General features: G+C 39.5%; 1 protein-coding gene across 1 annotated transcript in view; it reads left to right on the top strand.

The window, feature by feature from the left end:
* The window catches only part of ppp1r2 (protein phosphatase 1, regulatory (inhibitor) subunit 2), a 33080-nt gene that overhangs the window by 2397 nt on the left and 14962 nt on the right, over positions 1 to 15721 (top strand). The window contains exons 2-3 of the mRNA XM_020527584.2: positions 951 to 1058; positions 3082 to 3165. Coding sequence (XP_020383173.1) covers positions 951 to 1058; positions 3082 to 3165 — 192 coding nt within the window. The remainder of the gene's footprint in view (positions 1 to 950; positions 1059 to 3081; positions 3166 to 15721) is intronic.

The raw sequence follows: 15721 nt of genomic DNA on the forward strand, positions 1-15721 counted from the left end.
CTGGATTGTGTTCATGTGTAAGGAAGCAAAGAACACTTGTTCACAATGCAGTCGCTTTTTGCAACCACAATGTGTAACTTGCTGACTGAAATGCTTTCAAATGCTCTCAGATAATGAAAGGCAAATGGTAATTTTTGTTCTTATCTTTCAGTGTCATGCTATAAGTAGCTGTCAGAGCAGAAGACCCACAGCTGAAAATCAATAATGTTATTTTTTTTAAAAATTCCTCATTACCTCCCCAGACCCACTATCCCACACCCATACACCCCAAAAATGCCAAATTAATGATGGGTATTGAGCTGTTCAGATGACTGCCCTACACTGAGGCTTAGAAGATGGGTTATGCCAGTTGTGTTGGCACTTTTACACTCCATGTATTGGAATAGTTGGCTTGGATAGAATCAGTGGTACTTTTTTTATACCATTTCAGGCTTCTGGAACATTTTAAAAGTTAATTTTACATTAGCTGATTGCGGTTACATACAGTGATCTGGAATCACTTGTTATATAAAATGATGATAGACTGCTCCATACATTTTCTTATCGTTTGATATAAATTGAGGTTCAGCACCATAATATTTAGGTGAAATCTGTTGAAGATTTCTGTTTACTGTGTAAAAAAAAAAATTATCTATGCTGTTATTTGAAGTCTTGTTGACCATTTAAGGCCTCAATGGCATTATATAACTTCAGCTGATCTTAATTGAAAAAGAATTTATTTGAAAACCATGTTACATTTGAAAATGGTGTAGGTTTTTGAGGATGAATGGGCTTTTGAGAAGACACATTTCATTCAATGTCAAAATAGGAGTGTTGTAAAAAGTTGTTAAATAACATTAGAATATGAAAAGGAGCTTTCATCAGTAGTAATTTTTCCAGACCTAGGATTTGAAGTGTATAGCAGTGAACCCGGTGGATTTTAATGACATTTGAACATACATGCTTTGCAGTAAAAAGTCTCAAAAATGGGATGAAATGAACATTCTTGCCACTTACCATCCAGAAGGGAAAGACTATGGACTAATGAAAATCGATGAACCTAGTACGCCATACAACAGGTAAATAAGCACATTATTTATCTTAAGTTGCAAAACATCTGCAAACTCAACCAAGTGACTGAAATGTTCAGGAAAATTGTAAAAAAGCATGTTTTAAATTGCTTTCCTGTACTATGAAGTGTTGGAATACTGAATGTAGCAAATCATTATAATTTATGTTTATGCTTACATGTTTGACAATAAGACAATGGACAAAATCTTGAAGCCTATATGTTCTTTTATATTTCTAAGTAGAACAGGGAATTTAACCTGGAACTATTGTGTTATGTAGATTTTACTTTTGGGATTAACTACCTTTATAAATAATTGATTCAAGTTAAAATTGAAACTTCTAAATTTCTATAATTATCAAAAGTAACTTAATTGGAGAGGACAACAGCTGTCAATGAGACACACAGTCCGATCTGATCGTTCCTTACTTGACACTTCTACAGGGGTTCACTGATCGATACTGTTGACTTTTATCTTGAGCTGTTCTAGGCTGGTTGGATTCCTCTGTGTGCACTCGGCCATTTGAGCACAAATTAATGTGATTCATTTATTCACCTAATCAACTCCCAAAGCTGTTAGAGGAGTTTTTTTTTATTGGAAAAGCAAGTGCTGATTTAAACTTTGGTGCTGTAACATTCTTTTATTTTGGATTTTTAAAGTTCTTGTTGAACATGATTTATTACATTTCTGTAAGTATCACGGTTTTCAAAACAAACAGAAAAAGCAACAATTTTTAAAATCACTTTATCACAATGGCAATTTTATTGAATCATGAAAAGAGCTGATTGACCTATGGTACTTCTGTATTTGGACCAAAAATGGTAATAAATTTGTACTTTAAAGGATAATGTTTTGATTGGCTGGTTCACTTTATGAAGAATGTCCCATGAGGGATAATTTCTCCTTCAGTATGTTTATATTGAGAATAATTCAGAATAAGGGAATGTGAGTATTTTTCAAAAGCTTCAGTGGGTGAATAAAACATTTAACCAATAAACAGGTATTGTCATGGCCTCTAGCTGAACTTCCATAGAACAGTATAAGTGGAAGTAAGATTTCCTTTTTTCAAATCTGTAATGAACAGTTCTCTTGTATGGCTTCCAAGTAAATAGTCTCTTACACGTACATGTTCAAAGTATGTTAGTATGCATGTATAACTGAATAGTAGTGCACAAATTGGCTAAAATACTCCCGCAATATTGAATAAGAATTAAAGAACACTGCCACCGTACACATCATTTGCAAATACACTACGTTTTAATTTGAACAAACATGAATTTCTGGGCAGTTTAAAAATATTCTGTAAACCTAAAAAATTGTTTTTCTCCAGTATTAAATGATACTGAGAAAAGTCTTGTTTGCACGAGTTTTCTTTTAATTGTCCCATTAGAAGCCTTTCCATTAGAATCTATTTGAAACTCTGATCTTTACATATTAAGCATTATGATTCAACCCCCATATAAAAGTAACTACTCATATTATTATGGTGAAAAAAGCAAATCGATCTACTGAGAGTTTAAGAACTTAGTGGTGTGCATTTGCAAGATATGCATATTCCTTAACTGCACAAAATCTTTGATTTTACTGGGATTATTCTTGATGCTTTTTCTTGTAGTAGCAAAATATAATTTCTTTCTGTAGCATGCAAAAAACTGTGTCCAAATGATACATCCAGATATACAGGAAGTAATCAGAAAGTCCAGAAATTCATGAATAGTGTTCATTTGCCGCTAAATCATTCTGCTTTTAGGTTTCAGTTAAACTAAATTTGTGTAAATCATTCATTAAAAAGTGAAGGTGCACTGTGTTACATACATACTTCAATTCTGAATCCCAAGTTGAACAATGGAGGGATTGAAGGTCACAGTAGAACTGTTGTATAATGCTTCAACTTTGACTAGGTTACAAAAAAGATGTTTATTAACAGAATGAAATGTTAAAATAAGAATTTTTAAGTAAATCTAACTTTCAAATTGTTAATAATGTAGTTGCAAGTGGGAACAAAATCTCTTTTTTTATTTCCTTTGCACAGGATGATAGAAGGTGATGATGATGAATCAGCAATGAGTGACTCTGAATCAAATGTAAATATTACTGCAGAAATACTAGCAAAAAAGTGAGTATGTAATTTGCTCAAGCTCTGAATGTTTTTGGTGTGAGTTACATTCCTTTGATATTGAAAAAATGCTGCGTTTAGTCTCCGTGAAGTTTGTTGATCTCCTGTAGCATTTCTTTCTTTCAGATTTGAGATGTAAAATAACATTGAAAAGTAAATAAACTTAGATCTTTGAGGTTGGGGTTCACTGAAAAATTTATGAGCAAGGTGTTGCCCAGGAATTTCTCTCACCTTGTGCAGTTTTATATTTTGTTGACTAAAAATGTTAGGCTGGAATTAATGTAAACTCAATTAACATTTTTCATATTTCCTTGTCACAAGTTTTGTATTGTACAGAACTAGATTAGGTTGAAATGACTGTGTGTGCCTGCTTTTGGTGTTCTTGAATTTATCTTGTTTACATTCCCAGGTTATATTCCAGAACACTAAAGGGAACACAAAGAAGTGCAGCTGTTTGAAGGATGTGATGGGGACTTTTAATATTTTCAGATTCTGGCTTTTCTCAAGTTTGGAAAACTTGAGAAATGAAGTGATGGGTGGCAGAATTGAAAGTCTTTCCATCGTTAAGGAATATTCAGTCTTAAAAATTAAAATGAAAACAAAAAGGCTTGAAAAAGGCATTAATACTGGAACATATGTACCTGTTGTTATCAGATCTTATTAAGGCACCAGTACCCCTGCTGATCTTGCTCTTCCATCAGCTTTACTTTAGTATTGCTTATGATGGGTAGATGGGACAACAGTCAGAATATGCGGTAGCAAGAACTGCAGATGCTGGAGTCAGAGATAACACAGTACAGACCTGGAGGAACACATCAGGCCAGGCAGCATCAGAGAAGCAGAAAAGTTGACATTTCGGGTCGGAACCCTTATTCAGAATATATGTGTTTGCTGAAAGGCACTACTGCAAATCCAGGTGTTGGATTGACACAGTTTAAGTTTAATAACCACAAGCAAGACATCATTGGTTTCTTTTTGAATGTCTGGTTGTGGAAGAGTATTATTTACATTGCAGATACTATTGCTAATGGACATCCTATTGGCTTCCAATAAACTTATCTACCAGTCAGGCATCTACCTATACAGTAGAGTCTGGTTATCTCTGTCGTTGTATACAGTTAATTCTCAAATATATAAAATCTCTGGCAAAAACCCAGCCCTACTTTTCCATGTATGCTTTTCTGATCCTGTTACATCAGATTTGTGAGAATATCTTCTCATCTCTAGGTTTATGAAGGTGAACTGGAAACCAAGTCCAGATAGACTACTTTTTGTGCCAAAATGATCATTAAATTGAGGATTGGGAGGTTTATAGAATGCAACAAAGGAAGACCAAGAAACTGATAAGGAAAGGGAGAATAGAATATGAATACAATCTAGCAGGAAAAACATAATAAAGGACTGCAAAAGTTTCTATAGGTATGTAAAAAGGAATGGTTTGGGTAAAACAAATATCAGTACATTACAACCAGAGTCAGGAGAATGTATAATGAGGAATAGGGAAATGGCAGAGAAGCTAAATGATAAGTTTGTCTGTTTTCACTGAGGGAGATACTAGAAATTTCCCAGAATGAGAGGTCCCAGTGGCTAGGGGAATGAGGGGTTGAAGAAAATTAATTTCAGTAAGAAATTTTTATACTGGAGAATTTAATGGGGCTCAAAGTTGATAAATGCCCAGGGACCTGGTGGTCTATATCCCAGAGGGTTGAAGGAGGTATTTATAGAGGTAGTTGATGCAGTGGTGATTGCCTTCCAAAATTCTATTGATTCTGAAACTATTCCTGCGAGTCAGAAGGTAGCAAATGTTTACCCACTGTTTAAGAAGGGTGTAACAGAGAAAACACGGAACTGCAGACCTGTTACCCTTACATCAGTGTTAGGGAAAATGCTACAATCTAATGTAGAAGATGGGATAAACAGATAGCTAGCTGATAATGAACTGATTGGCACAGTCAGCATAGGTTTGTGAATGGGAAATTGTGTTTGATGAAGTTAATGGAGGTTTTTGAAGATGTTGCTGACGAAATTGGTAAAGGAGGCCAATGGTGTAATATACGTAGATTTTCAGATGGCTTTTGATAAAGTCCCGCAGAGGAAGCTGGATATGAAATTTAAAGCACATGGGATAGGAGGCAATGTACTGGCATGGATTAACAATTGGCTAACAGACAAAAGACAAAGGTTGGAGTTAAATAAGTCAATTTTTATTTTAGCAGACTATGACTAGTCGGGAATTGCAAGGATCAGTCCTTGAGCCCGAGCAGTTCACTAGATATGTCAACAATTTTAGAGTTGGGACCAAATTTAATATTTACAAGTTTGTGGAAGATGTAAAGCTAATTGGAAATGCACATTACGAGGAAGCTGTAAAATGGCTTTAGGACGATTTGGACAGCTAATGAATGGGTTAGATCATGACAGATGGAATAAAACATGGAAAGATCCACATTGTTTGGACAAGCAGATGTGCACAGTATTTCTTAAATGATAAAGTGTTGGAAAATGTAGGTGCACAAAGCGAGTTGGGGGATGTTGTAGATACGTCACTGAAGAATAGCATGCAGATACAGCAAGCTTTTGGGAAGGCTAATGAAATGTTAGTCTTTGTTGCAAGAGGATTTGAGTACTGCAATAGTGAAGTTTTAATTGCAGATGAACTTGGTTAGTCTGCACCTGGAGTACTGTGTAAGGTTTGTACTTATCTCAGGAAAGATTATTGCCATACAGGGAGTGCAACAAAAGTTCACCAGATTTCTTCCAGGAATGGTGGGACTGCCCTGTGAAAAGAGATTAGGCAAACTGGACTAGCATTTTCACGAATTTCAAAGAGTGAGAAGTGATCTTGTTAAAACTTAGAAAATGCTTGAAGGGTAGTTGCAGGTCAGATGTTTCCCCGGACAGGGAGTCTACAACCAGGAGACCCCATTTTCAAAATAAGTTAATACCACATAATCTGAGATGAAGCAAACATGTTTTCCCTTGGAGGGTTGTGAACCTTTGAAATTTTCTACCACAGTGGTCTAGAGAAGCTCTGACTTTGTGTATGTTTAAGGTGTAGATTTATAGATTACCAGTGGTTTAAGGGCTAAGAGGATGAGTGGGTGGGTGAAGGCATTGACGTATGCGATCAGCTATAATCACTCTGAATGGTAGGATAAGTTCAACCGACTGAATGATGTGCTCCTCTTCCTGTTTTCCTAAATGACCTGATAACATTCATGTTTGTCTCTTTTGAGTCTTGTCAACCTTGTGATTCCATTTTTTGCTGTGGAAGAAAGTATGCTGTCTGATGATTCTGGTTACCATTCTTGAGGTTATTGAGTTCTCAGTACTGGCCCTGGATCAGCTTTACTGAAATGGCATACTGACACATGGTATTTTGAACATAAGAACTAGGAGCAGGAGTAGGCCGTCCGGCCCTTCGAGCCTGCTCTGCCATTCAATAAGATCATGGCTGATCTTTTCGTGGACTCAGATCCACTTACCCACATTCTCACCGTATCGTTTAATTCCTTTATTGTTCAAAAAAAACTGCCTTATCTTTAAAAATGTTTACTGAAGTAGCGTCAACTACTTCACTGGGCAAGGAATTCCATAGAATAACAACCCACTGGGTGAAGAAGTTCCTTCTCAATTCCGTCCTAAATCTGCTCCCTCTAATCTTGAGGCTATGCCCTCTTGTCCTTGCTTCACCTGCCAGTGGAAACATCCTCTCTACTTCTATCTTACCTATTCCCTTCATAATTTTATATGTTTCTATAAGATCCCCCCTCAATCTTCTGAATTCCAATGAATATAATCCCAATCTACTCAGTCTCTCCTCATAAGCCAACCACCTCAACTCCAGAATCAACCTAGTGAACCTCCTCTGCACCCCCTCCAGTGCCAGTACATCCTTTCTCAAGTAAGGAGACCAAAACTGTACACAGTACTTCAGGTGTGGCCTCACCAGAACCTTGTACAGCTGCAACATAACCTCTCTGCTTTTTATTTCAATCCCTTTAGCAATGAAGGACAAAATTCCATTTGCCTTCCTAATTACTTGTACCTGCAGACCTACCTTCTGTGATTCATGCACAAGGACACCCAGGTCCCTCTCCATAGCAGCATGCTGCAACTTTTTACCGTTCAAGTAATAATCCTTATTTTTACTATTACTCCTACCAAAATGTATGACTTCACATTTATTTACATTGTATTCCATCTGCCAGACCTTTGCCCACTCACTCAATGTATCTATGTTCCTCTGCAAAGTTTCACAGTCCCCTGCACACTTTGCTCTGCCACTCATCTTAGTGTCATCTGCAAACTTTGACACCCTACATGTGGTCCCCAACTCCAAATCATCTATATAAATTGTAAATAGTTGCGGTCCCAACACCGATCCCTGAGGCACACCACTAGTCACTGACTGCCAGCTAGAATAGCACTCATTTATCCCCACTCTTTGCTTCCTGTTAGTCAACCAATCCTCTATCCATGCTAATACTTTACCCTTAACGCCATGCATCCTTATCTTATGCAGTAGCCTCTTGTGCGGCATGTTGTCGAAGGCCTTCTGGAAATCTAGGTACACCACATCCACTGGGTCCCCGTTGTCCACCTTGCTCGTAATGTCTTCATAGAATTCCAAAAGATTTGTCAAGCATGACCTGCCCTTCATGAACCCATGCTGCGTCTGTCCAACGGGACAATTTCTATCAAGATGCCTTGCTATTTCTTCCTTGATAATGGACTCAAGCACCTTCCCCACTACAGAGGTTAAGCTAACCGGTCTATAATTCCCCATCTTTTGTCTACTTCCCTTTTTAAACAGTGGTGTCACATTTGCTGTTTTCCAATCTGCTGGGACTTCCCCGGAGTCCAGCGAATTTTGTAAAATTACCGCCAGTGCACCTGCTCTTTCTCCCGCCATCTCTTTTAGTACCCTGGGATGCATTCCATCAGGGCCAGGAGACTTATCAATCCTTAGCTCCATTAGCTTGCCCAACACTATCTCTTCCGTAATAATGATTGTTTCCAGGTCCTCACCTACCTTCGTCTCTTTGTCAATTACTGGCATGTTATTAGTGTCCTCCACTGTGAAGACCGATACAAAATACCTGTTCAATGCTTCGGCCATTTCATCATATCCCATAACTAAATTCCCCTTCTCATCCTCTAAAGGGCCAACGTTTACTTTAGCCACTCTTTTTCATTTTATATATTTATAGAAACTTTTGCTATCTGTCTTTATATTCTGTGTAGTTTTTTCTCATGTTCTATCTTACTTTTCTTTATAGCTCTTTTTGTGGCTTTTTGTTGACCTTTAAAGTTTTCCCAATCTTCTAGTTTCATTCTGTTTTTGGCCACTTTGTATGCCTTCTCTTTCAATTTGATAGCCTCCCTTATTTCTTTAGACACCCATGGCAGATTACCCCTTTTCTTACAGTCCTTCCTTTTCACTGGAATATTCTTTTGCTGAGCACTTTGAAAAATTGCTATGAAAGTCCTCCACTGCTCGTCAACTGTCCCACCATAAAATCTTTGTTTCCAGTCTACTTTAGCCAAGTCCTCCCTCATTCTATTGTAGTTCCCCTTGTTCAAGCACAGGACCCTGGTATTGGATTTTATCTTTCACACTCTCCATCTGTATTCTAAATTCAACCATACTGTGATCACTCCTTCCAAGAGGATCCCTAACTATGAGGTCATTAATTATTCCTGTCTCATTACACAGGACCAGATCTAGGATAGCTTGCTCCCTCGTCTGTGCAATTACATACTGTTCAAGAAAACTATCACGGATACACTCAACGAACTCCTCCTCAAGGCTACCCTGACCGAGCTGGTTCGACCAATCTACATGTAGATTAAAATCCCCCATGATAATTGCCGTACCATTTTTACAGGCATTAGTTATTTCTTTGTTTATTGCCTGCCGCAATGTGATGTTATTATTTGGTGGCCTATAGACTACGCCTATCAGTGACTTTTTCCTCTTAGAATTTCTAATTTCCACCCAAATGGATTCAACCTCATTCTCCATAGAACCTGTATCATCTCTCAGCACCGCCCTGATGTCGTCCTTGAATATCAGAGCTACACCACCTCCCTTACCTTCCTGTCCGTCCTTCCGAATAGTCTGGTACCCTTGGATATTTAACTCCCAGTCGTGACCATCCTGTAACCATGTCTCCGTAATGGCTACCAAATCATATTCATTCGCGATGATTTGTGCCGTTAACTCATCAACCTTGTTACGAACGCTACGAGCATTCAGGTAAAGTGCCTTTATTCTAGCTTTCTTACCCTCATGATTTCCAACTTCTCTAATAATATCTCCTGAGTTATCCTTCCGAATTGCTTTTTTCATAGTCTGCCTTGAACTTAAACCCTCCTGCATACATGCTAACCTGCTGCTTACCTTTTTATTTATCATCATACACCCTGTTGTTTTCCCTTTCCCTTCCACCCAACTCCCTAGTTTAAAGTCCAAGTGACCACCCTATTTATCCTTTTCGCTAGAACGCTGGTTCCAGATCGGTTCAGGTGGAGACCGTCCCATCGGTACAGATCCCTCCGGTTCCAAAACTGATGCCAATGCCCCATGAAATGGAACCCCTCTTTCCCACACCACTCCCTTAGCCACGTGTTTAGTTCCCTAATTTTCTTGTCCCTAAGCCAATTTGCATGTGGCTCGGGCAGTAATCCGGAGATTATGACCCTCGAGGACCTGTTCCTTAATTTCGTTCCTAGTGCTTGATAATCCCCAAACAGGTCCTCCATCCTAGCCTTGCCTATGTTGTTAGTCCCAACATGGACCACAACAACTGGATCCTCCCCCTCCCGCTACAATATCCTTTCAAGCCGGTCAGAGATGTCCTGCACCCTGGCACCGGGCAGGCAACACACCATGCGGGACTCCCGATCCGGCTTGCAAAGGATACTATCTATCCCCCTACCTATAGAATCCCCTATAACTACCAATTGTCTTTTTGCTCCCCCCTCTTGAATGGCCTTCTGCACTATGGTGCCGTGGTGAGCTGGCTCATCCTCCCCGCAGCCCTTTTCCTCATCCACACAGGGAGCAAGTATCTCGTACCTGTTGGATAAGGTCAAAAGCTGAGGCTCCTCCACTCGTGAACTCAGGATCCCCCTACCTGCCTCACTTGCAGTCACACCCTGTTGTCCCTGATCACTAACTGAATTTGAATCACTTAATCTACCAGGTGTGACTGCCTCCTGAAACAAAGCGTCCAGGTAACTCTTCCCCCTCCCGGATGTGCTGCCGTGTTTGAAGCTCGGATTCCAGATCTTCAACTCTGAGCCGGAGTTCTTCCAGCAACCAACACTTGCTCCAGATGTGGTCACTGCCGTTCACAATGGGATCAATCAGCTCCCACATCATACAGCTACAGCACATCACCTGCCCAGCCATCTCTACTTAGTTAATTACTTTATTACTTTATATCAATTTATGAATTGAATATTTTCTAATACTTCTCTGCTATGGTCTTTTCAAATAACCAATTAATAGATAAATTAAAAAAAGAAAGTAAATTTTTAACCAATTACACGATACATAAGAAATAGAAAAAGTATAAAAGCCTTACCTTACCAACACACCACAGAGTCCTTTTTTTTTGGTTAGAGGAGGAGGGCGGGTGGGAGACACTACACGTTTAGTGTCTCGGGTTCAGCTGCTGCCCAAATATATTTCCGGCAGCCCCCTGGTCCTCGCTATCGCCTCTCCCTCTGCTGCTGAAAAATGAAGGCGAAATGAACATACCTGCCAAGTTTGTGTTCCATACCACCTGGATGTTGTCACCACCTTTTTGTCAACCTCTTTACGTATGATTAGATGCCCATGAAGATTATGGATACCAAATTTAGTGTTGCAAACCTTTTTGTCAGTCCTTTCATGCAATCAGGAAGTTCGAAAGACAAAGCTATTTCCAAGTTACATGTTGTTAAATGACATGCAAGTGTATTTTTAGCTTATTCATGTTTCTTCATTGCAGGGAGTCTTTGTTTTATTCTTAATGGTCATGAAAGAAAATAACAGGCGTCCATTGCTAGTATATGAAAAGCAATTGGTACAATCCAGATCATGCTGGATTTAGTGTCGGTTATATATTTTCTGTGCAGGAGCTCCCTAAGATGCTAGTTAAGCAGGTCTTGTGAAGATTTCATTTAATTAAGTCCATTAGTACTTCAGTTAAATTGAATTTGACATTATTGGCAGAGCCAACTTTTTTACACCATGCATTAGACCAAATATTTCTGCAGGTGCATTCACGAGACATTGTAACTTGCAGAAAGACTTTATCTTTTTATTTTCTGTATTTTTAATTGTGGTCTGGACTGAAATGGTAAATGTTTTAAAACAAAGGATTGGGGAAGAAATTGCTACAATGAAACTCGTAAGTTATGTTTACTCTATTGCTTTGTTCACACAGTGGGTGTATCTGTTTGTAGAGCAGTGGGTGTGTACAAAGTGGGATTTCAACGGCTACTGATAGCTGATTGGTTTGTGGAGTTGTGACCATTATAAATGACAAAGGCCTGAAAATAACTAAATGATTGGTTCCTTGGCAGTTGAACAGATTGTGGGTGTGCACGATATTGGCAGAAGCCTTTAGGCCACTGCAAACAAAGATGCAAACAAAAATTTTTTTTCTGAAGAAGGGCCTAGGCCCGAAACGTCAGCCTTCCTGCTCCTCTGATGCTGCTTGGCCTGCTGTGTTCATCCAGCTCTACACCTTGTTATCGCAAACAAACAGGGTATGTCTTTCTCTCCAGTAAAATACATAAAGCCTGAAGAAAGCCAGTTTATTTTTCCTTACCAGTTGCTGTATGTTGTGCTTTTTAACTAGTAACTAAGAAATGTTGCAGTTAATCTAACAATCTCCTGTGCCTCCAACAAAGAAATAAAATGAACCTGGAGAAGAGAGATTGAAGAATAGAAAATTCTGGAAAGCAAAAGGATAGTCTTAGCAAGCCCTGTTGACTGAGCCATTGAATTGCTTCCCCACATTTCTTACATTCCACTCATAATACCAATTTTGTTTTGTCTGTATGTGCGTGAGGGAGGTGCAATTTTGAAGAGGTTTAGAGTTTCAACTAGTAGAGTTGTATGTTGATGGTTCATAGTTGTTTATCATGTTTAGAATCTACTTATTTGTAATAAATAGTAGTTCTCTTCAAGTGCAGAAGCCTGGTCCATGTTTTCTATTAGCCTAGGGCTATCTGACAGGTCTTTGCGTGCTTGGATAAATTTTCTAATGACTCCTGGAATAACTAGGCTTGATTTCCAGTGCGCTACTTCAAAGAGAAGTGAAACACTTTCCTTTTGTACTGATCCTTCAATTGCATTGTAAAGAGCACTTCAATCCAACATTAAGACCATAAGAAATAGGAACAGGATTAGGCCATTCAGCCCTTGAGCCTGCTCCAGCATTCAATAGGATTATGGCTGATCTGACATTCCTCACAACGTTTCCTGCCCTTTTCCCCATGATTCTTGACTCCCTTGCTGAGCGAGAATCTATCAATCTCAGCCTTAAATATGCACAAGGACTCTGCTGCCATAGATCTTTGTGGCCAGGAATTCCAAAAACACTCAGCCCTCTGAGAAAATAAATTCCTCCTCATCTCAATATTTAATTAGCAGCTCTTTATTCTGAAAATATGCCGTCTGGTCCTAGATTCTCTCATGAGGGGAACATCCTCTTGGCATTTACCCTCTCAAGCCCCTGAGGAGTCCTACATGTTTCAGTGAGCACCTCTCATTCTTCTAAACTTCAGTGAGTAGAGTCTCAACCTGTTTAGCCTTTGCCCATAAGACAATCCCTCCCTACCAGGAACAAAAACAGAAATTGCTGGAAAAGCTCAGCAGGTCTGGCGGCATCTGTGGAGAGAAATCGGAGTTAACGTTTCAGATTGAGTGACCCTTCCTCAGAACAAAGTCAGAATTCCCTATTCTTATATTCCAACCCCTTTGCGTTAAGGGCCAACATTCCATTAGCCTTCCTGTTTACCTGCAGCACCTCTGTGCAAACTTTGTGTGTTTCATGGATAAGTACCCCGAAGTCCCTTTGTGTTCCACTTTTTCTTCATTTAAGTAATAATCTGCTCTTTTGTTCTCCCTTCCAAAATGGCAACTTCACATTTTGCCACATTATATTCCATTTGCCAATTCTTTGCCACTTACTTAACCTATTGATATCTCTCGGTAAACTATTTGTATCCCTCTTGCAAACTGCCTTTTCGTATATTTTTGTCTTTTGCAAATTTGAGTACTGTATATTCACTTCCTTCCTCAAGTCATTAACGTATATTGTAAACAGTTGCAGTCTGAACATTGATCCCTATGCAACCCCACTGGTCACAGGTCACCAACCTGAAAAAGAACCCCTTATCCCCACTTGCTGTTTCCTACCCATTAGCCAATTCTTTATCTGTATTACCGCCAATACCGCAGGCTCTTAACTTATGACTTGACCTTTTGAGATGTACCTTATTGAATGCCTTCTGGAAGTCCAAATACAACACATTGACCGGTTTCCCCTTTATCCACTCTGATTAAGACATCTCAATAACTTAATAAATCAGTCAGACACTATTTCCCTTTCATGAAACCATGTTGTCTCTGTTTGATTAGATTATGATTTTCCAAATGGTATGCCTTTACTTCCTTAATACTTGAGTCCAATACTTTTCCGACAATCAATGCTAGGCTAATTGGCTTCTAATTACCTGCTTTTTACCTCCCGGATTTTGCATTGGCAGTTTTCCATTTTTTTGGTACTTCTCCGGAATCCAAGGATTTTTGGAAAATTACAGCCCAATGCTTACACTGTCTCTGTAACAACCTCTTTAAGTATCCTAGCATGCATGCCAGGGGACTTATCAATCTTTAGCTCAATTTGTTTGTTGTCTTCTACTGCTTGAGTGATGGTGACATTCATGCCCAACCTGTACGGCAGTGATAAGATTCTCCAAAGGTTGGAGTTCCATCCTGTTTGACCCTAGAGTCAATTTGGATCTTGACAGAAAGTTTATACTCCAAGTTTAACATTGATCTGAAGATACAATATCAGAATTTCTGCTGTGAGTAAACAGAAAATAGAATTAGTGTAAACTAGCAAGAAGCATAAAATGGAGAGTAAAGGCCTTTATAGGTTTGTTTAAAGGAAAAGATTAGCAAAAACAAATGTGGACTCATCATAAGCAGAGTCAGCGGTGAGAATGGAAATGGTAAAGAGGAAATTACTAAAAACCTCCCAAAATAATACAGGGACTTGGTGTAAACTAGGAACTAGGAACTAATATTTTTTTTTTCAAAAAAAAGAAGTAGACAGATCCTTTGGACTTGACCATCTACACCCAGAGTGTTGAAAGAAGTGGGTGGAGAGATAGTAGGTGCATTAATAATTATGTTTCAAAATTCTAATGACTTTGGAATGATTCCTGCAGATTGGAAGGTCACGAATATAACCCAACTGTCTAAGAAAGGAGGGAGAGAGAAAACAGGGAATTTACACATCTTTTAGCCAATATCAGTCAAAGAAAATGCAAGAATCTTGAAAGCATGTGTTAACGATACATCTGAAATGTAGTGATAGGATTGGGCAGAGTCAACATCCATTAAATTAAAAAAATAAGGTTTAACAAACCTGGTGGCATTTTTAAGAATGTGACTAGCAGAATATATGAAAGGTGAGCAGTGAATGTGGTATATTTAGATTTTCAGAAAGCTTTTGAAAAGTCCCACACAAGAATTTAACAAACAATATTACAGCACCCGGGATTGGGTAGAATATTCTGGAATGGATTGCAAACTGTTTAACGGACAGAAAACAGATAATAGGAAATATGAGACAACAAGGTGCAGGGCTGGATGAACACAGCAGGCCAAGCAGCATCATAGGAGCAGAGAGGCTGACGTTTCGGGCCTAGACCCTTCATCAGAAAAGGGGGAGGGGAAGGGGGTTTTGAAATAAATAGGGAGAGAGTGGGAGGCGGATAGAAGAGGGATAGAGGAGAGGATAGGTGGAGAGGAAACAAACAGGTCGAAGAGGCGGGGATGGGGCCAGGAAAGGTGAGTGTAGGTAGGGAGTTAGGAAGGGGATAGGTCAGTCCAGGGAGGACGGACAGGTCAAGGGGGCGGGATGAGGTTGGTCGGTAGGAGATGGAGGTGCGGCTTGAGGTGGGAGGAGGGGATAGGTGGGAGGAAGAACAGGTTAGGGAGGCAGGGACGAGCTGGACTGGTTTTGGGATGCGGTGGGGGGAGGGGAGATTTTGAAACTTGTGAAATCCACATTGATACCATTGGGCTGCAGGGTTCCCAAGCGGAATATGAGTTGCTGTTCCTGCAACCTTCGGGTGGCATCGTTGTGGCACTGCAGGAGGCCCAGGATGGACATGTCGTCTGAGGAATGGGAGGGGGAGTTGAAATGGTTCGCGACTGGGAGGTGCAGTTGTTTATTGCGAACCGAGCGTAGGTGTTCTGCAAAGCGGTCCCCGAGCCTCCGCTTGGTTTCCCCGATGTAGAGGAAGCCACACCGGGTAC

Source organism: Rhincodon typus, chromosome 13, assembly GCF_021869965.1.
Source record: "Rhincodon typus isolate 14 chromosome 13, sRhiTyp1.1, whole genome shotgun sequence".
Lineage (NCBI taxonomy): Eukaryota > Metazoa > Chordata > Chondrichthyes > Orectolobiformes > Rhincodontidae > Rhincodon > Rhincodon typus.